Source organism: Tarenaya hassleriana, unplaced genomic scaffold (assembly GCF_000463585.1).
Source record: "Tarenaya hassleriana unplaced genomic scaffold, ASM46358v1 Cleome4, whole genome shotgun sequence".
Taxonomy (NCBI): domain Eukaryota; kingdom Viridiplantae; phylum Streptophyta; class Magnoliopsida; order Brassicales; family Cleomaceae; genus Tarenaya; species Tarenaya hassleriana.
In genome coordinates, this window is record NW_010966881.1 from 6483430 (window position 1) to 6505557 (window position 22128).

The 22128-nt window shown below is 36.6% G+C and overlaps 4 protein-coding genes and 1 long non-coding RNA gene across 9 annotated transcripts; 4 read left to right on the top strand and 1 right to left on the bottom strand.

Moving 5' to 3' along the window:
- The first annotated feature begins 1683 nt into the window (after positions 1-1683).
- Positions 1684-2102, top strand: LOC104824459. Its single transcript, XR_773454.1, has 3 exons — positions 1684-1708; positions 1807-1846; positions 2044-2102. It is a non-coding gene; the product is annotated as an uncharacterized LOC104824459 (long non-coding RNA).
- A 3888-nt stretch (positions 2103-5990) lies between these two features.
- Positions 5991-8416, top strand: LOC104824460 (transcription factor bHLH130-like). 2 transcript variants are annotated; one of them, XM_010556547.2, is made up of 6 exons: positions 5991-6664; positions 6994-7262; positions 7349-7522; positions 7625-7690; positions 7791-7859; positions 7927-8416. In XM_010556547.2, the coding sequence occupies exons 1-6, from the start codon at positions 6205-6207 to the stop codon at positions 8011-8013; spliced, it is 1125 nt and encodes a 374-aa protein (XP_010554849.1). In that variant the 5' UTR covers positions 5991-6204; the 3' UTR covers positions 8014-8416. The 2 variants fall into 2 exon arrangements, with proteins under 2 accessions (XP_010554849.1, XP_010554850.1); XM_010556548.2 differs by having other exon boundaries at positions 6205-6664; positions 7954-8416.
- Positions 8417-8934: 518 nt separating this feature from the next.
- On the top strand, positions 8935-11081 carry LOC104824461 (protein POLYCHOME-like). The gene is made up of 3 exons (XM_010556549.2): positions 8935-9087; positions 9431-9822; positions 10184-11081. The coding sequence occupies exons 2-3, from the start codon at positions 9448-9450 to the stop codon at positions 10577-10579; spliced, it is 771 nt and encodes a 256-aa protein (XP_010554851.1). The 5' UTR covers positions 8935-9087; positions 9431-9447; the 3' UTR covers positions 10580-11081.
- Positions 11082-11527: 446 nt separating this feature from the next.
- LOC104824462 (FT-interacting protein 1-like) lies at positions 11528-15292 on the bottom strand. 4 transcript variants are annotated; one of them, XM_010556551.2, is made up of 4 exons: positions 14982-15292; positions 14485-14615; positions 14359-14414; positions 11528-14217 (listed from the first exon to the last, which is right to left on the bottom strand). In XM_010556551.2, the coding sequence occupies exon 4, from the start codon at positions 14184-14186 to the stop codon at positions 11865-11867; it is 2322 nt and encodes a 773-aa protein (XP_010554853.1). In that variant the 5' UTR covers positions 14187-14217; positions 14359-14414; positions 14485-14615; positions 14982-15292; the 3' UTR covers positions 11528-11864. The 4 variants fall into 4 exon arrangements, with proteins under 4 accessions (XP_010554853.1, XP_010554855.1, XP_010554854.1 ...); XM_010556553.2 differs by lacking the exon at positions 14485-14615; XM_010556552.2 differs by having other exon boundaries at positions 14359-14609.
- Positions 15293-17873: 2581 nt separating this feature from the next.
- Positions 17874-21811, top strand: LOC104824463 (TBCC domain-containing protein 1-like). The gene is given in 10 exon segments (XM_019203750.1): positions 17874-18392; positions 19039-19179; positions 19346-19726; positions 19835-19861; positions 19863-19940; positions 20067-20207; positions 20677-20880; positions 20997-21089; positions 21185-21296; positions 21438-21811. Coding segments are annotated over 10 exon segments (1686 nt in total). The 5' UTR covers positions 17874-17909; the 3' UTR covers positions 21464-21811.
- Positions 21812-22128: the final 317 nt, after the last annotated feature.

A 22128-nucleotide genomic window follows, 5' to 3' on the forward strand; every position in this document is an offset into this window, starting at 1 on the left:
GAGGAATACGTGATTTATGTTTTTGGGCATTTATGGTAAATTTTCTGGGAGATTATCCTCTTATAACCTGGCTGAATATGTGCTTTAATTTTAAAACTATAATAATGTATTTATTAGAAAAAGGAAATATAAATCTTCAAAGAAAAAAAAAACTTTTCTAAAAATAGTTACACCCCATGGACAAAACGGAGAAAAAAACTTTCTTAAATTAGAACCTCTATTTTGCCGAGATGGATTGGAGAATAATATTTTTCAGACAATTATTTTATAAAGGGGAATCTCAATTATTTTTATATTTTAACATTAAAAGAATAATAAAATTTAAGCTAATGCGCTCTCACGTGTCCATGTCTCCCTCCACAGAGGCACGGTCCTCACTTTTAGTGGGTTACATTATTTATATTGCATTATTTTTCATAATCTTGCATTGTGTATATATATAATATATGCATAATATGTGGATATATCGGTAGAAAGAAGGAGAAAGTGGATGTGGACCGCACAATCAAGCTTGTCTTCATGTCAATTGATACTTAAACAGCCCTTAGATCCTATTGATTAATTAATTAATTAATTAATCAATCATATCTCTAATCTTTCTCTGACAGCCACTAGAGCTTTGATTGCTGATTGGGCACGTAAGACTACAGTAGTTTCTTATTCAAACTTCTAGAATCCCCATCAAATCTATATATATTAATAAAGAAGTTTAAAGAGTTGTGGTGAAGCCACATCATCATCCTAGGTGGATGTTTTCTAATTTTTGATTGGTTTATACAAAACTTCATTAAAACATGAATATTCAATTAGATTAACATTAATTTTTATACATAAAAAATAGTTTTAAAAATAATTGATTATAAGGATGACAAAGAATATCAATAAAATATAAAAACAAAGTTTATGTGGGAGGATCACAAAAAATGCAGAAGCAAAATGTCAAAATAGAAATTATTTATATATATGTGGTTTATTGTGGTGTCAAAATGTCAAAAAATTTTATGCGGAAAGATCATCCATGTGGCATTTTTAATAATTTCTATTGGATGTTGATTAGTTGCATAATTTTGGTTTTTAATAAGTTATCTCTAATTTTTATATATCAAAAACTATTTTTAAAAATATCAGTGGATCTTTATAATTAAAAAACTCATTTTTTTTAATCTTATACATAAATAATGAAATTTAAAGCAATTTGATGAAGTCACATCTACATGTCATTTTACTGAAACCTCATTGGATTATAAGATCACTCATTGAAAAAAAGAAACGTTTGTGGTTGGGTAAATAAAAAATTTATTTTGTTTTTATTACGGTCATTAAATTTCAATTAGTGGAGTAAGAATTTAAAACAAAAAACGTGCCAACGAATTTATTAACCCACTATGACCACTCTTCATAAAATAGTATCCATTTGAATTGAATGATACCTATACATTTAGAGACAATATTTATAATAAACGTGGAAATTCCATATCCATTTAGGTTTTAGTTATAAATATAGGAATCTGTAGACATTTTTATTTTGTTTTAATCAATCATTTGATTTAACGTGAATAGTTTTGAAAGCTTGTGTTTGGTCTCTATGTGCAGATAAGAAGAAGAAGTAAGAGATTTGAAAGAAAAAAAAAACCCTGTATGAATATTTAGGAGAAGAAGAAGAAAGAGAAGATAATGGAAATGGAGACAATGATTCACTGAATGCCAAGTGTTTGGAAACCTATTTTTGTATTCTTAATCGTTGTACTATTTTTTTTATTTCCATGCATCATTTCCTAATTATGTTCTATCATTTTTTTTTTGCAGGATAAGATGAATGAAGAATATTGTCGAAGAATCAAATCTGGTAAATAAAAGAGAGATCCAACTAATATCAAATTTAGTAAATTAAATAATTAGCAATTATAATCTATTCTTTTTTTAATTAATTCAATTTGATGGATCATTTTATGTCTCTATATAATATCATTTTTTTTGCATCCTAAATTATTTAAGTTTTGGGTCTATCGATAATATTTGAATTTTTTGGTTGTGTTATTGCAGGGGACATGAATAAGAATAACATGAACTTTCCTGAGATTTTATGAAATGTGAGATTGAAATGGTTATTTCTATATGTATAGATTTATTTATTAATTTGATTAAAATAAATTTATTTAAAATACGTGGTATATAGAAAAATCTTTAACATGAAAATATATGAGTTTAAACTAATAAAAATACTCATATTCAACTTCTTTTATATAAAATATATTTCTATGTATGTATGAATATATACATAACTTATTATTAAATGATATTATGATAAAACTAAATGATACTATTTTAAATTAGAATCATAGACATAAAAAAAATTCAAAGACCAATGGACAAAGTTTTCAATATACATAACTTATTATTATTATTTCTATTTATTTTTATTATTAATAATTTTTAATAAATTTATAATATATTATTTTTATTATTACAATAATTTAAATTTTATGATAAAATATACTCTAAATGATTATTAGTTATTTAGAAAAAATGTTATAATAAACTAACATCCCCCATATGAATATTATCTTATTATTTTAAAAGATAACGAATAAAAATATATTTTTTTAATAAAAGTTAGAAATATACATTCTATAATTTTTTGTAAATAAAATTATACAGAATTTTATTAAAACTTATAAAATTATAATAAATTATAAATGAGTTAGTGATGTGTCATATTATATTATTTGTATCACATGTATAAATCAAAAGTAATATTCAAGTATATAATTTGAACATTTTAATTTTTGATTCATGGAAATTATAAAAATCATATAAAATCATAAAATTCTTAATATATATTATATATAAATAATATTAATATTGTATAAATTAGTTAACATTTTTTTGATTCAGGTATTTCATCATTTTATACATCATAATCTATAAGAATTTATATGAATACACAACTCAACATAAATTTTTTTTTAATAAATTGTATTGTTATTTTATATGATATTTATTGATTTATAACACAATTACATATAAACAAACAAGTATAATGGCAAGAAAATTATGACAAATCTAAATGATATTAGTTTAAATTAGAATCTTAAGCATAAAAAAATATTCAAAGACCAATGGACAGAGTTTTCGATATACATAATTTATTATTATTATTTCTATTTCTATTTATAAATGAGTTAATGATGTGCCATGTTATATTATTTTCATCAATGTAATCTAAAGTAATATTCAAGTATATAATTTGAATATTTTAATTTTTATTTAATTTTTAACAAATTTTTTTATATAAAAAAAGAATAATATTGTAAAGCTTTTCAAGGTGATTTTGCAATAGAATTTCGCTCACAAATGGACAAATTGAATGTTAAATTTAATATTATAATCGTTATTGATGTAAATTTTAAAATTATGGATGGAAATTATAAAAATCATATAAAATCATAAATTCTTAATATATTATATATAAATAATATTAATATTATATAAATTAATTGACATTTTTATGATTCAGGTATTTCATCATTTTATACATTATAATCTACAAGAATTTATATGAATGTACAACTCAACATAATGAAAACTTTATTTTTTTACACATAAAAAAATATAAAATATTGAGAATAAAGTCATTCGAGACAAATAATTGTCAAACTTATTTATTCAAGGTATAGATAAAAAAATTATTATATAATAATACGATGATATTTATATTCTTCTATTTTTTACTTTTTTAATATATATAATAATTTAATAATATAGTTTAACTTTATATTTTATATATATATATAAATTTTTAATATTCATATCAATAATTTTTTATAATGAAAATAAAAATAATTTATATTAATAACAATAATTTTTAACACATATCATTTTATCCAATAATCAACATGACCATGAGAATAAAGTCATTCGAGACAAATAATTGTCAAACTTATTTATTCAAGGTATAGATAAAAAAATTATTATATAATAATACGATGATATTTATATTCTTCTATTTTTTACTTTTTTAATATATATAATAATTTAATAATATAGTTTAACTTTATATTTTATATATATATATAAATTTTTAATATTCATATCAATAATTTTTTATAATGAAAATAAAAATAATTTATATTAATAACAATAATTTTTAACACATATCATTTTATCCAATAATCATACTAATAATTAACTATATATGCTCTTCGTAATATCAATTAATAAATATAAGTTAAATAATAAAATGATAACATTCGATTGATGCAAAAAATATCTATATTACCTAAATGATCAAAATTTTATACTAAACAAATCCATAAATTATTATTTCTAGATATGTTAATGAAAAAGATGCAAAGAGATATAACATAAAATGTGTAATTACATTGACTACACATGCATATTATCGTAAAAAATATATATTCAACGTATAGAATTACATTGACAAAATTATTCAATATAAAAATAAATTTATAATATAATAATGTAATGATATTTAAACTTTTTTACTTTTTCTTTTTTCATATATATATATATTGATTTAATAATATAATTTTTTCTATATTCATATCAATATTTTTCATAACAAAACATAAACATTTTATATTAACTATCAAAAAAAATATCCCGCGTATCGCGCGGGTCTTTTCTAGTATATATAAATATTATAAATAAAAATAGTTATTTCCCAAAAAAACAACGTACCACATTTTTTTATTTACTAATTATTTCCATAAAATTACGTTTATGCTATAATTGTTTTTTTACCTTTTTTTAAAATTATTTTAGAGATTTCGAAATCGGGTTACATCTGAATTTTATATAAACGAGTTCTATCATAATTTAATCATAAATCATTTTATTATTAGCTTTTTCCTCTATATATTATATTAGTATTTAAAAAGTTAATCGGAAATTTGGCAAAGAAAAGGCGGCGCTTTTGATCTATCAAAAATAAAGGGAAAAATTAAAGTGTGAAAACGACGTCGGATAGCGAACCTGATGCGGACATGAATCTGGTGCTCTGTTGATGAGACTCACAGTGACGTCATTGTATCTACGCCGACCAATGAGATTTTAGCATTCACATACTCGCTTGCGGTTGTACCGTACAACGCATCCACCTTAGCTTAGTCTTCCCCGACGCTAAGTTCAATTGCCGAGGTGATTACGCCGTCTAGATTGTTTCGCCGTTACCGTTTAAGAGACCGTCTTTGTTATCTCTTCCTCCGGTTGAGAGCTTCAATCAATAAAAAAAAAATATATGAAAATGGAGAGTAACTCTTTTTTTAAAAAAACAATTATCATTATAACTAAAATCAGAGGTTTATAGTATAAATTGTCGATGAAAATAAAAAGGTATCAGATATGAAATTTGAAAAACAATAATGTCTACATATTTATTTTCTTCAATTGTTATTTCGTTTTAATATTTCTGTAATTTTAACTTAGTCAACATTATTTGGAAATAAAATTAATAAAATCAATATAAAAAAAACCATCGAATGAAAAAGATTACCGAAGTTTTAACATTTAACAAAGGGGGGAAAGCACAAACATGAGACGTACCAAAACCTATTAGAAAACGGAAATGCTGTCTAATATATCCGAACAATTTGTCAAACTTTTCACGTTATTTTGTAAACGCGAAATAATTCATGCAAATAAATATGACAAAAATACATAAACGTGTACATATATATATATATATATATTCAAAATTTATGGAATATCGGAGATTAAATTCAGACAAAACATCCGAGCTTCTTTATACGTACCCCTCTTGGATGAAGATGTCACCTAATTTATTACGAATGAATTCATATGCCGATTTGACTTATTTTGGACCGTGACTCGTGAAATGTATGAACGCTAAAACAAGTTGAAATGGAAAGGGTATTTTCGTCAAATTATCTCGTTGGCGGCTAAAAAAATGACGGCTTTTCTTTTTATTTTTGTCCTTTGAGCTGTTTGCGCCGTCGGCTCTGGTTCGGTATTAAAGCTTTTGACACGGAATAGAAGAAGAAGATAAATTGTTGTTCGTCGATTTCTGAGAAGAAAGAAAGGGAAAATTCTCTCTTCTTCTTGTTGACGTTCTTCACTGTTAAGATGCGTTGTATCCAGTGTTCTTCTTCCCCACCTTGGAGAAACAGAGCAATATAACCATAGAGGAATATAAAATTCATCACCCTTTTTCATTTTCCGTCAATGGATTCCAGTACCCATCGTCATGTCTCCGATCCAAATCATCTCTACACTGGGTCAGGTCTTCTCCGGTTTCGATCCGCCCCCAGCTCGCTTCTCGCCACCTTCTCTGATGACGAGAAAGGTGGGTCCGATTCCGACAGGTTAATCTCCAGATTCGTCAGCTCTGATGGCGGAAACGGTGATTTGGGTTCTCCGGACCTGAGCGAGTTTGAGGATAAGTCTCCGGTTTCTGCGGCGGAGGCCGCCGTCGCGTACGTCTCTGCCCCTCCGCCGAGCTATTCTGCTCTGCCGCCGCACTACCCGAGGCAGCAGAGCAAAGGGATTACGAGCTCTGTTGCTATGGATGGATCGTATCAGTTTCTGGGTATGATCCATCATCAATCGAAACCGGTTGGATCCAATCTTGTTCGACAAAGCAGCTCTCCTGCCGGGATGTTCAATAATCTCTCCATCCAAAACGGTACCTTTTTTCTTCTCCAGTTTCAACGGAAATGGTTTTTTGTTTCAGACACCTGAAAGATGCAACCTTTCCTTCATCTGATCAAGACTTGATTCCAATTCTTTGGGTATTTCCCAGTTTTGGACAAGGATTTAGCTTTGTTTTCTCGCTTCTTACAAATTTGAAACGAAAGCTTTCGCCTTTATGAGTAGGCTTAAACTGGGTCAGACGCAATAACTACAAAGCCAACACTTTGGCACAAACCTTTGATTCCTGTAGTTTATGTCAGACTCTGGATCATTGTACGCATTAGAACCAATCGGTTTTGTGTGTTGCCTTGTCTGATGCAGGCTATGGTTCCTTCAGGAGTTTATTGAATTATGGTGCCGAGGAAGAACAGAGTCAATCTCCAAACGGATTGAAGCGCCATCGCAGCCTCGCGTCGCGTCCACCTTCCTTAACCAGAATGCTCTCTCAGATATCCGAAATCGGGACCGAGACTATCTCAGCGAATTTCCAATATGGCCACTGGAACGATCCTTCGAGCTTCATGGAGAACTTCTCGATGAAAAGAGAATCAGTTGATGATGATGAGGGGAAGTTGTTTTCCGGGGCTCAGGTACTAATACACGAAATCCGAACTAGTGGTATATTTTCAGACTGGCGATTCTGAGACAGTGGCCGATGTTTTTGTTCTCTGTTCAGAACGGCGAGACTGGAGATCGAATGCATTTGTTGTCACATAGCCTGAGTCTGCCTAAAAGATCTGAGTTGGACATGGTTAGGGTGGACAAGTACCTTCAGTTCCAAGATTCTGTCCCTTGTAAGATAAGGGCCAAACGTGGATGTGCAACTCATCCTCGAAGCATCGCTGAAAGGGTGAGCTTATACAGTTTCAGCCCTAAAAGGGCAATGTTTTGAGAAGATTTCCTTTAAAGAAAGAGCCTCATTTCTCCATGAATGTCTTTCATAATCTGTCAGGTGAGAAGAACTCGGATAAGCGAACGTATGAGGAAATTGCAGGAGCTTGTTCCTAACATGGATAAGGTGTGTATATATATATATATATGTATATGTTTCTCATGTGTTTCTAATCTCAACCCATTGTTAATGGGGACTAATGGTATTGGTATTAATGAATGTATAGCAAACCAACACATCAGACATGTTGGATCTGGCTGTGGAATACATCAAAGACCTCCAAAGACAATTCAAGGTGATCTCCTCCGAATCATTCTGAAAATAGAAACAAAAGGTTCAAACTTTTTTCATTGATTCAATAGGTCAAGACTCTTCTTCAACAAATGCAGATATTGAGCGAAACCCGCGCTCATTGCAAATGTTTTAACAAGGAGGAGAAGGCCGTATAGGAAGAACCTGCCTAAGCAACTTTCCCCACATATTGTACATAAGGGCGAGAGAGAGCACAAGAGAAGCTAGAAGAATGGTCCTCTCCAACATATTTTCTTGGGAATAAAAAGATCATACGACTTGAATGCTTTCGTATGAGGAAATTGCCATAATTCGATCTCTCGAGGACTGTAAAGGTTGGAACTTTTTCAATGCCCATGTAGCAAAGCTTCGTGTTTTAGTTTATACGCGAAGTGGGTAAGGTTAATAGTCACGGTTCAGTGTACACATTAGTCTCACGGTTCGTTGTAAACATCATAAGGATCAAAACCTTTTTTCAAGATGCTGTAACAGATCGAAAGCCATATGGTCCTTTTCTCCGTCTGAGTTGAAATGTATTGCTCATCGAGAGACAAGACACCATCGTAATCTCTCTTCATCGGCCATTGTGTTCATCAGCTGGTTTCCAGTTCTTGCACTCAGATTCATGCTCTGTTTTTGTCCAGTATTTTTCTCTCACGCCCGTGAAGGGAGAGTACGAGTCCCTGAAACAGAGAGTTTCAGGTTTTGTCCGAACGCAAAGTTTTCCAAGAATCGTTCAATGCCAACGTGAATCGTTCTGTGGAGATGGTACCAGATTATACGGAATTTTCGTGGACTTTGGTAAGGACGTCTGTTGTGATGTGAAGTTGCTCGACTTACGGGAACTTCAGTGGTCCATCATGCACTGGAATAGAACTTTCCCAAGTGGGCCTAAATTTACAGGATAAAATTTGGCCCAAGCCCAGTAAATCTAGAGGCCCACACTGAAAGGGTAAAAAGGTAATTTTAACGAAGCCGAAAGTATTATCCCGCCTCTTTGAGGAAATTTGAAAGTTGAAAACGGAGGTCGCACGTGCCAAGCTCGAAATTTTTTCGTTTTGCAGTATTTTATAAAACCCGCCCTGAGATGAAATTTCAGAAATTGCCATATCGTCTCTCTCAGAGAAAGCTCTCTCTCTCTCTCTCTCTCTCATCTGTGTTCATATATTGCCAACGAGCTTTGGAGCTCTCACGACACGAAGGTTTTTTGGGAATCTTATTGAAGATCTAAGGTACTGTATTGTCGTTGTTCGACGATGCATTTTGCTTTTGTTTTGGCCTTTCTTGTGTGTTCTTGGTGGTTCGAGTGTCTGTTCTTCAATTTTGTTCAGTAACGGGGAGTTCGTCGGTGTTTTGAGAGATTGTCGTGAGGCGAATGTTCTTGGTCTCCGCTGGTTGAGAAGATGTCTGTTTTCATGAGCAGATCTGGTATTGGTGGAAATATAGTCTGTGTCTACCAAAAACCCTAGGTTCACAGTTTCAGTAACGGGAAATGGACTTATATATTCTTGCGGATTGTCAGTGTAAGTGATTGACAATCCGATTTTCGTGTGTTCTAACGGCTTCTCTGTTCAGGTTAGAAACCGATCACGATGGCAGAATCAAGGGATCGTCTGGATAGACCAGTTGATTTTTCTGCAGCATTCCTCAGCAGACGTCAAAATGGTATTTTACTCAACGAGTCAGCTTCGCGGCTCGTTATGTCTGAATCTCCTGTTCAGAGATCACCATTTGGAACTGCTGGGAGTACTGCACTTAGGCCCACTGGATCGAGACCTTTGGTTCGTAGAGGAGGGTTTGCCAGGCGGCTTGGAAATCGGAGAGGTCTAACCCCTTTTCGATTGCCACATGGAAGGGAGAATACCCCTGTTGGGGCTGCCAGGCACAGAAGGGGACGCGTTTCAACCAGTGTTTTACCTTCTTGGTATCCAAGAACGCCCCTCCGTGACATTACAGCGATCGTAAGGGTAAGCCCCCAAATCTTTCTGAGTTCAAATCGATAGATAGGTTCACATTAGTCGGTTTAGGTCTGATGTTAATCCGGGTTTTTAGCCCATAGGTTGAATCTGGCCTGAGCATTGATTTGATTAAACCCCGATTAGGTTATCTTATTTGCGGCTTGTGTCTTACTCTTGCTGACGACAATAACTGTCTCATTTATTCTTTCTGTAGATTTAGATGCAAAATCCAAATGCATTTCATTTTGAAACATTTCTTCATGGGTTTCTCAAGATTTCGGCTTTCTTAGCCTCTGCGTGTGAATCACAACATGTTGCTAAGGCTTGCTTAGCCTGGCCATTCATTCGAGTTTACATATCATTGAATCAGGCTATTGAGAGGAGAAGAGCAAGTATGAGAGGGGTCGATGGCCGAGAACTCGAGACTCCAACTCCTCAACGAGTAGGAGATCTCGATTCTCCATTACCGCAGTCAGGTGCTCAGCTCGAGCACAACAGCTCTATGGTCACTCCTGCTCCAGCCATGGGACTGAAACGTAGCTGCCCAACTCCTTCCACAGCCCACAATGTCCACAAGATACTTCTTGAAATCACCAATGAGCATTGTGGAGAAGCAGAGTTCCTCACACCAGAGAAGAAGGTGCTTAACTCCATTGACAAAGTGGAGAAGGTTGTGATGGAAGAGATTCAGAAACTAAATAGCACTCCTACTGCAAAGAGGGCAGAGCGCGAGAAAAGGGTTCGGACACTAATGTCAATGCGGTGAACCCATTTTTTTTTCCATTCTTGAAAAAAGAGAGAGGCTGTGATCTTCAGAGGGGAGACGACTCCTCGACCGAGTACTCATCGTCTGATGAATTCAGAAAAGGGTAGAGATGGATCATCCACTGGTGATGTATGTATATATGTGTATATATATATATATTATGCCCATGAGCTTTTGCAGATGGATCATCCGCTGGAGGTTATCATTTTCTGATGATATCATATCGCTCGGAGGGTCAATCATCTTCTTGGATGATATCTCAGGAGAATCACCATTTTCCCCGATGATTACAGAAGGTACCACATTGACATTACCATTTACCACATTCTGTTCTAATTCTTTGGACATCTCATTTTGTAGCTTCTACCTTTAGGTTTCTTGTCTTTTTTGTTTTTTTGTTTTTTTTTGTGCTTTGTAAAAACATGTGAGGATATGAATATGCTTCTTTGGTCGAATGGATCAAATTACGGTTGTGAATGTTTGATATTCGTCGGCCCATTAAGCAGATGGCACTTCAACGTTTCTCGTAACAAATGCATCATCTAAATTCTAAAACGTAGTAGTAGAGGTTTTGGGGTCCGGGGGGCAACGCACGTGCACATCACGTGGATGCCAAACCTCTACCACGAATTTAGAATGATACGTACGTACACAAAAATATGATGTCCGAAGTTAATAAATAATTTTGAAGCCAAGGGGGGACACGGAAACAGACATTACTGCCGCCGCCGAGCGTCCGAACAACAAATGCCACCCACGTTTTATTTATTTAACTTCGCCATTAAGAGTGGACGTAAAGCATATAATATCAAAGATTCTATCTGGAAACAACGCAATAAAGAGAACCGACCAACATCCTACTGTACCCGGCTCGAAAATTTCTCAAATCCGGTTTTGCTCTTCAGGTTAACCAAACAAAAAACAAAATTGAACCGGAATACAGCAAACGAAAGGAAAAAAAAAAGATTGCAATATGATACTCGTTTCAACAGTTTCTACCATTCAAACAGACAAAATTACAAAAACAGAGCTGCCGGCGACACAAAATTTAAAAAAAAAAATCATGAAAAAGATGTCGGGTAAAAAAAAAAACGGAGCCTATGCACTACTACTTGGACCCAAAAAACAAAACAACGAAAGAGCGGAAGAAACCCACTAAGGTGAAACTCTTAGCTACTTCCATGAGAGAAGGGGTTTAAGGTCCCTAACACACATCATCACTGGAAAGATCCCAAAACAGATCCGTACCTTAACCATTCGCGATTGATTCGGCTTTTTCGGTTGCTCAGAGCATGCAATCGGTCCTTGCTGGTAATCTCCTGAAGAAGTTGAGCGGAACCGACGGGAGTTTGTGTCTGAACCTCGGATGTCTCAGGACGTAGAAGCCAGTGAGGAGGGCCACGACCTGGAACGGGGTTACGTACAACACGACGGCCGCGATCAGGCAGAATACGACGAAAAGGGCAGTGGCTCGCGGGTCACGCCAGCTAAGTAGAGACTGAAACCTCTCCCCTTGTGTTGCGAGATCGCCCACTACTGTCTGGATTCTCCCTGCGATGCTACGGAGCCTGTCGTACCTCATCCTGACGATATCAGAGGGCCGGGATGTCGGAAAGGTGTCGAATTCTTCGTCGAGCTCATCTGGGTGGGCAGAATCGGCATGGGAGAGACGAGTGTCCATGTGAGGAGGATGCCTCGGTCTCCACCGATAGTACCAGACACCGATAAAGAAGAGGTAGAGGAAGATGGTGGGCAAGATTAGCTCGGGATAGAGCACCAGTATCAGGAACAGGATGTGGATTAAGACCGTCGTGATCGGATTCTTCCAGTTGCAGATCTGATCAAACCATTTTCCGACAGCGATCAAACCACTCAGAACACCCATGATTCTGAAGAAGTTAGCCTTGCTTCTCCTCATGCTCCACATGTGGGAACCGACATCGAGCATATATTCCACGATTTCTTTCCTCAGCGGCGGTTCAGCCCGGTGCAACCTCAACGAGACGATCTGGGTGGCTTGGTGCCTCAAGTTATCGAGCTGGCTGACAGTGAGAGGATGGAGGTAATGCATTTTCGGCAAGAGAGGGAGCGAATACATGTGCATCATGTTCAGCAGCGATGAGCAAGTAAACCTCACGGCCAAGTGAATCTCGCCCATTTTCTTGACCCCGTTTGGATGAAGCACCAGAAGAGGGTACGAGTGGGTGTAGACCCGATCAGTCTCGAGAGTCGAGAGTCGGATCCTAACCTTCCCGATCCTCGAATCTTTAGCTCCTCCTCCCTTGTCAGCTCCATGCAAGTGGCAGTTATCAAACACACCGACTGTAATAACGGTACACGGATCAAAGACCTCCCACGTATACTGCTCGTTCCATCTAGGTGTAAAGCTATCTATGATCGTCCGAGTACGAACCCATTTTTGCCCATACTTTGCCACACAATAAGCATCTGTAGTTCCCCGACCATCTTTCGTCTTCATAGGCATCAGACCAGTGGCATTCAAGATGCCCAATTCCAACACACCGATGCTCGGCTTCCATAGCTGTTTGGCAGTTGGCCTGAGGTCACTGCTGTAATGGGTTGATTCATCGAGAACATGATATCCGCCTTCCAGACAGATCCTCATGTGAATCCTGCTGGCGAATTTGGTCTCTTTCTTCTCTCCTTCCACCATAACATGCTTCTCGAGGTTATACCACTTGCTGTTCACGGGTTTGTGGTCAAACCGCCTATCCACGTACTGCAACGGGATCGCACATTTCCCCAGAACTTCATCCTTGTTCGGAGCCACCCTATCTTCCACACTGAGTATTAACGGTTCCTCAAATGGTTCAGCTGCCACAAACATCAAATCCTCGTTCCACATCGGATTAATCGTCCTGCTTTGAGATATTCTCGTCCTTAACGCCTGGTTTCCCAATATGGTTTTGACATAAACTTCAGGGTACCGACCTTTATCGCTCGGTATCAAATCCTGAGCCTCGATGACATTAACCCTAAGGTACCAAAGCTTAGGAGACAAATAAACCTTAGACCGGATGTTGGCAAGTGCATCGGTTCCACTGACAGTAGCGGCATCTGAGTGCCACGCTTCAGGGAACGCCTCATCGGCCTGAGTACCGAACCAGACAGCCAGCATAAGCTCTCCCTTTACTTTATCGCCCTTCCTGTCCGCTAACCTATACCATTGAGGGGCCAATGGACTGTCGGGCGGGACTCTCTTCGGGATCTCGTTCAAGTCAAACACAACATGACCGATGAAATCATCCTTCACGACATCCTTATCCTTCACGGTAACTTCGAGAAACGAGGCTTGGATCCTGTCCTTTGAGAAAGCAAAGACCTGGTTCCACTCGGGGTTTGATTTCTTCTCGAAATGCCGAGTAGTACCCTTGTAGTTTCCGAGCTTAACTTCGACATAAGGGTCACAACTGCCGGTCATGTCCTTTCCGGGCAATTCCTTGGCCTTGACGACACGGACATACAGATATTGCATTTGCTCGACAAGGTCATATGTACTTGTCAGCTTGTCCCCAGTGACCTTCCCTCCCCCGAGATGGGGTTTGGTCTCTTTCAGGGAGAAATCTTCCGGCGGCGGCCGCTGCATCTCGTAAGCTCAAAAAAGACTGATAAAGATCCTACAGAGATTCAACATTCTTATGTTACAGACAAAGAAATACAAACAGAATCATAAACATTCACATTTCAGGTAGCGACAATGGAAACCGATTCTCAAAAGACTAAGCATAAAGATTTTGCAGCGTGGAAACTGAACTTACAGAACGGTCAGAACGAAGATTTGGGCTTACTCCTCGTCTGCTTCAAAACCCTAGATCTGAGAGAAGCATGAACAGACTCAGCAGGGATACAGCCAGGAAGAAAACAACAGAGCCCTGAAAGCTTACCAGATTACATAAAACAAAAACCCAGTGTCTGGTAGGTGAGAAAACGAAGTGTTTAAATCAAAAGATTCCCGGACAAAGGCGTCGCATTTTCTCGATGAACGCAGCCTCGTTAGTTTTCTCCAAGGCTGACCCTAACGGCACAAAATCGTGAGACGAAAAAAAAATCCCCCATCGACTTCAATGCCCGAAAAAAAAAAGAGAACTTTCTCGGAAACCAAACCAGAAACAACGACGCAACGCAAAAGACGCTGAGTGAACTAGATTTCGAAAGAATTAATATCCCAATCTCTTCTTTTCATTTCCTCGATTTTCTGAGAAACCAAGCAGAGACCGAGAGAGAGAGAGAGGAACAAACGAAACGGGAAAGAAGCGGATAACATGTGAATCGGAGAGAACAATTTCAGGACATTAACAAGTAAGATAACGGCAAATACCCACTAAACATCGCTCAAGGTGAAGAGAAGAAATCTGCAGAAGACAGAACAACAACAACATACCTCAGATCTTCGAGACAAAACCCAGAAACTATCTGGAATTTACAACGCTGAGAAAATCTCCGTTCCCATTAGTAGGAGATCGAGAGCTTCCTGTTTCCTCTGCTATCCTTTCCTTTTCCTCCTCTTTTTGCCCCCAGAAAACGAAGACCGGCAAAAAGCAGAAGACAAGCACAGGGAAACTTCTAGAGAGAAAGAGAGAAGGCGCTTGTGCAGCGAAAAGAAAACAGAGTGGGGAGAGAGAGAGGTGGCTCTGACGTCTTCCTCCTTCGTTTTGCTTTTCCTCGGGGTTTCTTTTTGACGCTTCGTCTTTTGGGTAGGGATCTGATGAATATGCAAAAAGAAAATACCGTAGACAGACACGTTACTGTGGCGACAACTACTCTTTCTCTCTCTGGTTTTTAAAAAGAGGACCCACCTCTCACGCGTGACTCTACCCTTGTTTGAATTCCACACGTGTGAGGATGTCATTTTCCATACACTTCAATTAATGCTTTCTATTTGGTAGGATGTGAGGAAAAAAAAAAAAAGAGGAAATTTGTAAAACCGGAGAAACTATAATTAGTTTCGTAAGGCTTTTATGATAAATAAGCATTTTTCTACCATTTTTAAACTTTGTATTTTATTTGTTAAAAGATCTGTTCATATCATATATTTTTTATATTATATTATAGACTTTATAGTATTAGCTATTTACTAAGTTGTTTTGGTAATGAATCGAAGAGTTTGCATTATAGATGTAAATAATCTAATTGCATTGTAGATTTATAGTACTTTTATTATTTATATAGTCTATGATATACTTATGTGTTTATATGAAAATATTAGTGTTTTTAGTGTCTAAATTGTTACAAATAATATGAAACAGTAAGATAATAAAAACTGTCAAACAAACAATAATTACCATGTCCTACATCTGTGTATAGCATTTACTATATAAATTATATCTATATACAAAAATAAACTTAATTAAAACAAATAATACACAATCGTATGAATCGAATTCAATTATAGAATTAATTATAAATTAAATGCGATTTTTTAAAATAAAATTAACTACATTTTAAATCAATATAAAAATAATTAAACTATGGTTTGTTACAAACAATCATAATAATCATTTGTATCAGCCGTAGCCATTCTAACAAAAATATTTATTCTAATATTATATTTTGTACACAAATCGGAAAAATGCACTTTAGGGAGTCATTGGATTCCTCCATGTTTGGGAGCGTATACTTGTTTTTATTCTCCGGGGACAAACAATAATGGCATTTCAGAAATTAAATTAAATACCAAACTGTGACAAAAAAAAAAAAAAACAGAATGTGTTACATCTTTAGATTTTGTTGTTATATTACATTCTTTTTTATCAAAACATGATATCTATGTATATTTCTCTATCTTTTTATTAAAATACTTTAAAAAATTCAACATATATTACCAAACACCAAAACAGGTTCAATCTTTTCACGATAAACATGTCATATTGAATTTAACCAGATATTAGTATAAGTCAAAAGATCAATATGAAAAATAAAATAAAAAACTATGGGCTAATCAACAACTTCACGTACTGACCCAACAGATCGTGGACGAGTGGTCAAGTTTGGGATAGGAGGTAATTCCACCTTAAGGTTGAGTGTTCGATTCCTAACTAGTGGAGAGGAAGATAATTTCTAGGTTTATATAATCCATATACAAAGGTTGCTCCCGGACTAGAGGTTTATCTAAGGATAACCGCTAGGGTCCCCCGTTAAAAAAAAAAACTTCACGCACTGACATTTGGATGGGCCATTGGTTACGATACGGAGGGAGATGGGAACTCGTCGACATTTGTCCTCGTGCCTTTACAATATTAAATAACGAATTGGGTTTTGCCAAATTCTTAATTATTACACTGCTTTATTTCAATATTTGTTTATATATATATATATATATAAACTAATGCTGCATGACATTTTATGTCTAAAACGAACTATAGTTGGTATTTATATATATGGTCGGTTACTCGAATACTCGCGACAAATATAATACATAATATAATACAATACCAAGGAAAAAATATAATATGACCAAGAAAAGGAGAAAATGATTTATGATTAGCAAAAAAAAAAAAAGAGAAAATGATTTATGTAATTTTTTTCTTTCCATGTTTTGCTTTACTGTGATGCGTCGTCTTTGGCTGACGTGGCATCAACGCTTATGCGCGAAGGATGTCTGTAGAAAAATAAAGAAAAAGGAGAGTTCTAGGGTGACACGTGTCTTCCATGCCACCGTCAGATTTATATCAATAAGTTGTAAATGCTAAACCATATATAAACTTTGCTTATTATAAAATCATGCTCAATAACACTCTTCATTAATCTATGATTGTATTATAACTTTTGTTAGTAATTAATAAACGACCACGTGATGCTAATAGATGTGTATAAAATAATTTAGGACGGTATATTTGTATGTATCATCTAATTTAAAGTAAAATTATAATGATTATGATTATAAAAAATAAAATTAATTATATCTTTATTATTTTAATTATTTTATTTATTCTGATAGTTGTAGAAGAGAGTTAAGTATTTATTTTATCACATTTAAAATATTTAATATTTATTTGATAAAATAAAAAATTAAATATTTTTTTTATCAAAATTTAAAAATTGGGTGTGTTTTTTTTTTTTTTGAAATTTTCCTCCTCTGCGTTATACAAAGTGCATTCCTAAGTGTCTCACGAGTAAAATCTCAACTGCTTCTCTGACGTGTCACGACTGTGATTGGAGTAAAACATCCGACGGTTCAGAGAAATGGGGCGTACGTTGATAGCGTACGCATGCGCGCACTGAAACCTTACCTCTTTCTCCGCTTTCTCGATGAAATTATTCGCCATCAAAAAGGTCTGCAATTTCTTCGCTTCTCTCTCGTGAAGGAATCATGTCAGAAGAGCTTATCGACCAATCACCACCGTCCTCGGTTCCTGAACCGGGCCCGAATTCGGTAATCCACCCAAGGCGGGAGCCGTTCGAGCATGGTCTCCTCCCGATCCAGAAGCCCATTTTCACCGACCCCATCCAAAGCCTAGCTCCGGTGAAGCAGAAGCTCGCGGCCGCTGCGTCGAACAATCGCGTTGGATCGGTTGCTCTTTCCGACGCCCTCCAGATCTCCGGCGACCATGCGCGCCTCGTCCTCGAGACCCTCGCGTCGGTTCTCCATTCCGACTCCGACTCTCTTGTTCGGGCAAAATCTGAAGAAGTTGATTCGGTCGGAGCTGATATCCGTGATCTAGTTTTGTTCCTGTACATTCAATCGTATAAGAAGTTGCTGCCTAGGACGCGCAAGGACTCCGCCGCGGTTGCCGATGTCTGGCCATCCACTTCCGCTTTCGATGGATACTTGTCTGCGTTATCGCCAATTCAGGCAAGTTTTTCACGTTTTGAACGTCTTTAATTTTGCAATGTGGCTCGATTTTCGGGTCATGTTTCTGTGTATGCCGTTGTAGCTCAATTACCAGGTGGAGGAGAAACATTTTGCTCTCGTGCATTGAATTCTGCTACAACATGTAACGCATGTAAAGTATCTCTGTCGCATTTCATATGTCCGAACGTTAGCGGTTAGTTGCATTGGTGATGTAGTTTGTTGATATAATGGTTCTCAAGTGGGGGAGATGTTCATTGAGACATTTCTCTGCTATGCATATTAGCGTCTTTGAAAAACGATGAACCCGATCTTCATGTCATGGATAAAGATTTGCTGATTCAGTATCGGAGTGATGACTACTTCAAGTTGGCTACTTCAGATCATTGTTAATGGGTTGCACCGTAGGGACTGAAGTATGAGATTCTTGTAATGTATTAATCATCAGTCCTCCGACATCATGAATTCGGGTTGTGGTAAGGTATGGTTAGTATGTTGTGTCTGACTAGAAGGTGATATTCGGTGTTGTAACAGCTCTTGTCCTTAGCAAATGTTCACTCTTTTTTTAGCGTACAGGTCTTTATTGTGTAGTGCCTAATTCTTTCTGTCATTCAAGTGTTAATTATGTTTCCTTTTCACAATTTTGCAGCTTGTTCGCAGCAACAGCCGTCGCTTTATGCCATCACAGGCTGATGAAGAAGCTCATCAGTTAACAAATCTGCAGAAGCACTTGGCAAACATTATTTCACTTCTTGCAGAACCTGTGGAAGGAGAAGGAGACGAATCTTTGGTATGTGCTACCGTTTCTCGATTTCAATCTTGAAGGAACTTTCCGTTTCGGTATGAAATCCTACATCGGAATAAGATTTTTTTTTCTCATACTGTATGTTTATCTCTCAAATCTCAATGGTCTAATCTTCTCTTATTTCTCATACTTGTTTAAATCTCTTCACCAGGTCTTGTCTATGGAGGGTTTTGAGCATCTAGGTTTTCTGGTTCAATTTGGTGATAAGGGATCTGATGAAGCTCCCTTGGGCCAGGCTACTCCGTTTTTTGTGAATTCAGATCCTGACATGCCTGCTGTCCCTGTCCCTGCTTCCCAAGTGCATGATTGGCTGCTGCAAAATATAGCTTCCGCTTTAGAAAGCATTACTGAAAGAATTTCTGGGAAAGAGAATGGGCCATCTAATTCATCTGATCAAGATGATGCCATGACTGATGCTTGTGCATCTGCCAATAAGGCTTTGCCTAGTGCTAGAGGTCCGTGTTTCGTAGAGGGAGTTTCTAAGTCTTCATTTGTTAAACAGGCCTCAGATCTTAGAGGTAAACCTGTGAAGGTACATATCAACAAACCTTCAGAATGCATAGTTGTCGTCCTTCGACTTTCTGACTTCATTATCTTTTCAGCCGCGGTTTCTCAGTTGTATATTTTGTGTATTCCGCAGGTCGTCAATTGTCATGATTCTGTGATTTTATCTTTTGGCACCGTTGAGATATGTAACCGTCTATGGATGTTCTGATGCTACTATAGTTCTAGGAGCTGTTGGCAAGGTATGCCAAGCACTCTCCTTCATGCTATAATTATACATTTTTTTTCCTGAAAAGAGGTTTGAAGATGAATATCTGCCATCTTATGCCAGAACTACAATCAGCTTAGTTTGTTTTTTTTTTCTTTAGGCAGTAAGAGTTGAGCACTGTGAGAGAGTGCATATAATTGCGGCAGCTAAACGAGTCTGCATTGCCAATTGCCGGGAATGTATCTTCTTTTTGGGAGTCAATCAGCGGCCTCTTATCGTTGGTGATAACCACAAACTGCAGGTGAAACATCTCTCTAAATTCGGTAGTTGGCTTATAAGTTTTCTGTCTGGCTGCACTTATAACTCTTTTCATTCTTTGCTGATGTATGTTTTAAGTTTTACAAGACATACTATTACTTAGTTATCTTTATGGTAATGAGGCTACACATGTTATTAGCTTCGGTTAGGCTCCTCTTCTCTTATTGCAACTTTCCATGATGAAGCCGCCTGTTAGAGGCTCGTAAAAATATTGATGATTCCGGGCATCGTGATATGTGAAGACCCTAATGTTTTCATTCAGACATAATTTTAGTTGTTTAATTTGCATAGTGGAAACCTCCTGTGATGTTGTTGATCTCATTGCTTTATTTTGTCGGGAAGGACACTGAATGCCATAATAATAGACACATCTGGTCATAAGTTCGAGTCGAAAATACGTAGCTGATTTACGTTTGCTTGAGCATACCAGATTGACTTGGATAGATTTCCAGGTCGGTCCATATAATACATTTTATTCTCACTTAGAGGAGCACATGGATGAGGTGGGGATCGAGCCAAGTATAAACAAATGGAGTGAGCCATTGGCATTGGGAGCAGTTGATCCGCATGACTCATTGTCACATCCTGCCGGTGTTTCTGACGCACAGGCCGAGTCAGCTGCTTGTGTGGACCCTGACCACTTCGCCAACTTTCTGGTAGGCTCTGTTCTGCGTTTTTTTGTCTGGTAATAAACTCTTATGACAGATGATATTTGCGTATGGAGCCTGTGATCATGGTTTCTGTCTGTTTGCCTCGGCTTTTCTCTGTGCAGATCCCAAATTGGTCCGGGGGTGACTCGGTTGGTTCAACGAAAGATAACCCATTTCCATTGCCAGATGCTTATATGGCAGCACAACAGAGAAACGTATGATTTTGTTTCAGCACAAGGCCTTAGTAATCTGGCTCGTTTTCATGTCGAGTATTTCCACACCCGATCCTGATTCAAATTTTGTATTTCAGCTCAAGAACTTGGAAGAAACGAGGCAATCGCTAAGAGAAGCGCCTCTCAAAGAAAACCGGAAACGAGAACTTTCAAGTGCAATCCATGCATACTTCAAAGACTGGCTCTACGGTAATAACACTGAAAATTGACCCTTTTCTATTGTCACGCTGCGACTTTCCATGATTGATTAATTAAGAACCGGGTTTCCTCGGGAATATGGTGTCTTTCATATCTGACGTATTGGTTTAACAATGAGAATGAATTTGACAGCGACGGGAAACATCCGGCAGCTCTAGTGCTTGCAAGGTGACTGATGATACGACGGTGGAGGTTCTTGTCCCCGTCCCGACCCTTTAGAGCCCTCTCGAGTCCCTTTCCCTCTCGGCGAATAATCGCCCTCGGTGAGGGGTTAGAACGCATCATATATAGGCATGCCCTTCTTCTTTATAAAGGGTTTTAGGGTTTATCGGTTTCTGCTTTCTGATCTTAGTATCCCACTTTTCAATCCCATTTTTTGTTTTCTTGAAACCCTAATACAATGTCTCGTCTTCTGGGTATCGATCCCCTATTCTCCCGAGCAGAAGAACATGCGTTGTACACATTGATATCATATCTTGAATGAAATAGTTATGTATATATGTGCACCTAATTCTTTATTTTTTTAAAAAATTTTTTGGTACTTTTGGGAGTGTTGTCGTCGTGTTTTGGGCCTATATGGGTTTCGCGTCTGTTTCATAATGGGCCTATTGTGGGTTGGGCCCACTAAAGGTCTTGATTGGCCATCAATGTGGTGTGTGTGACGCCCTTTTCAGACGGCGTCGTTTCATTCCAGCTCGTATAAATTATAGATTATGATTCTTATATTTTTTTTTAATGGGCATCTCAGAGATGCTTTTTCAGTGATATACTCTCTCAAAATTTCCTTTTTTTTTTCTACGTGGATTTTGTTATACACGTTTTA

Bases quoted from the DNA above. Each gene is read 5' to 3' on its own strand.
- LOC104824460 (XM_010556547.2), top strand. From the start codon at position 6,205: ATGGATTCCAGTACCCATCGTCATGTCTCCGATCCAAATCATCTCTAC. The intron at 7,523-7,624 runs GTGAGCTTATAC...ATAATCTGTCAG, and splicing joins CTCGAAGCATCGCTGAAAGG to GTGAGAAGAACTCGGATAAG. The intron at 7,691-7,790 runs GTGTGTATATAT...ATGAATGTATAG, and splicing joins TTGTTCCTAACATGGATAAG to CAAACCAACACATCAGACAT.
- LOC104824461 (XM_010556549.2), top strand. From the start codon at position 9,448: ATGGCAGAATCAAGGGATCGTCTGGATAGACCAGTTGATTTTTCTGCA. The intron at 9,823-10,183 runs GTAAGCCCCCAA...TCATTGAATCAG, and splicing joins ACATTACAGCGATCGTAAGG to GCTATTGAGAGGAGAAGAGC.
- LOC104824462 (XM_019203749.1), bottom strand. From the start codon at position 14,186: ATGCAGCGGCCGCCGCCGGAAGATTTCTCCCTGAAAGAGACCAAACCC.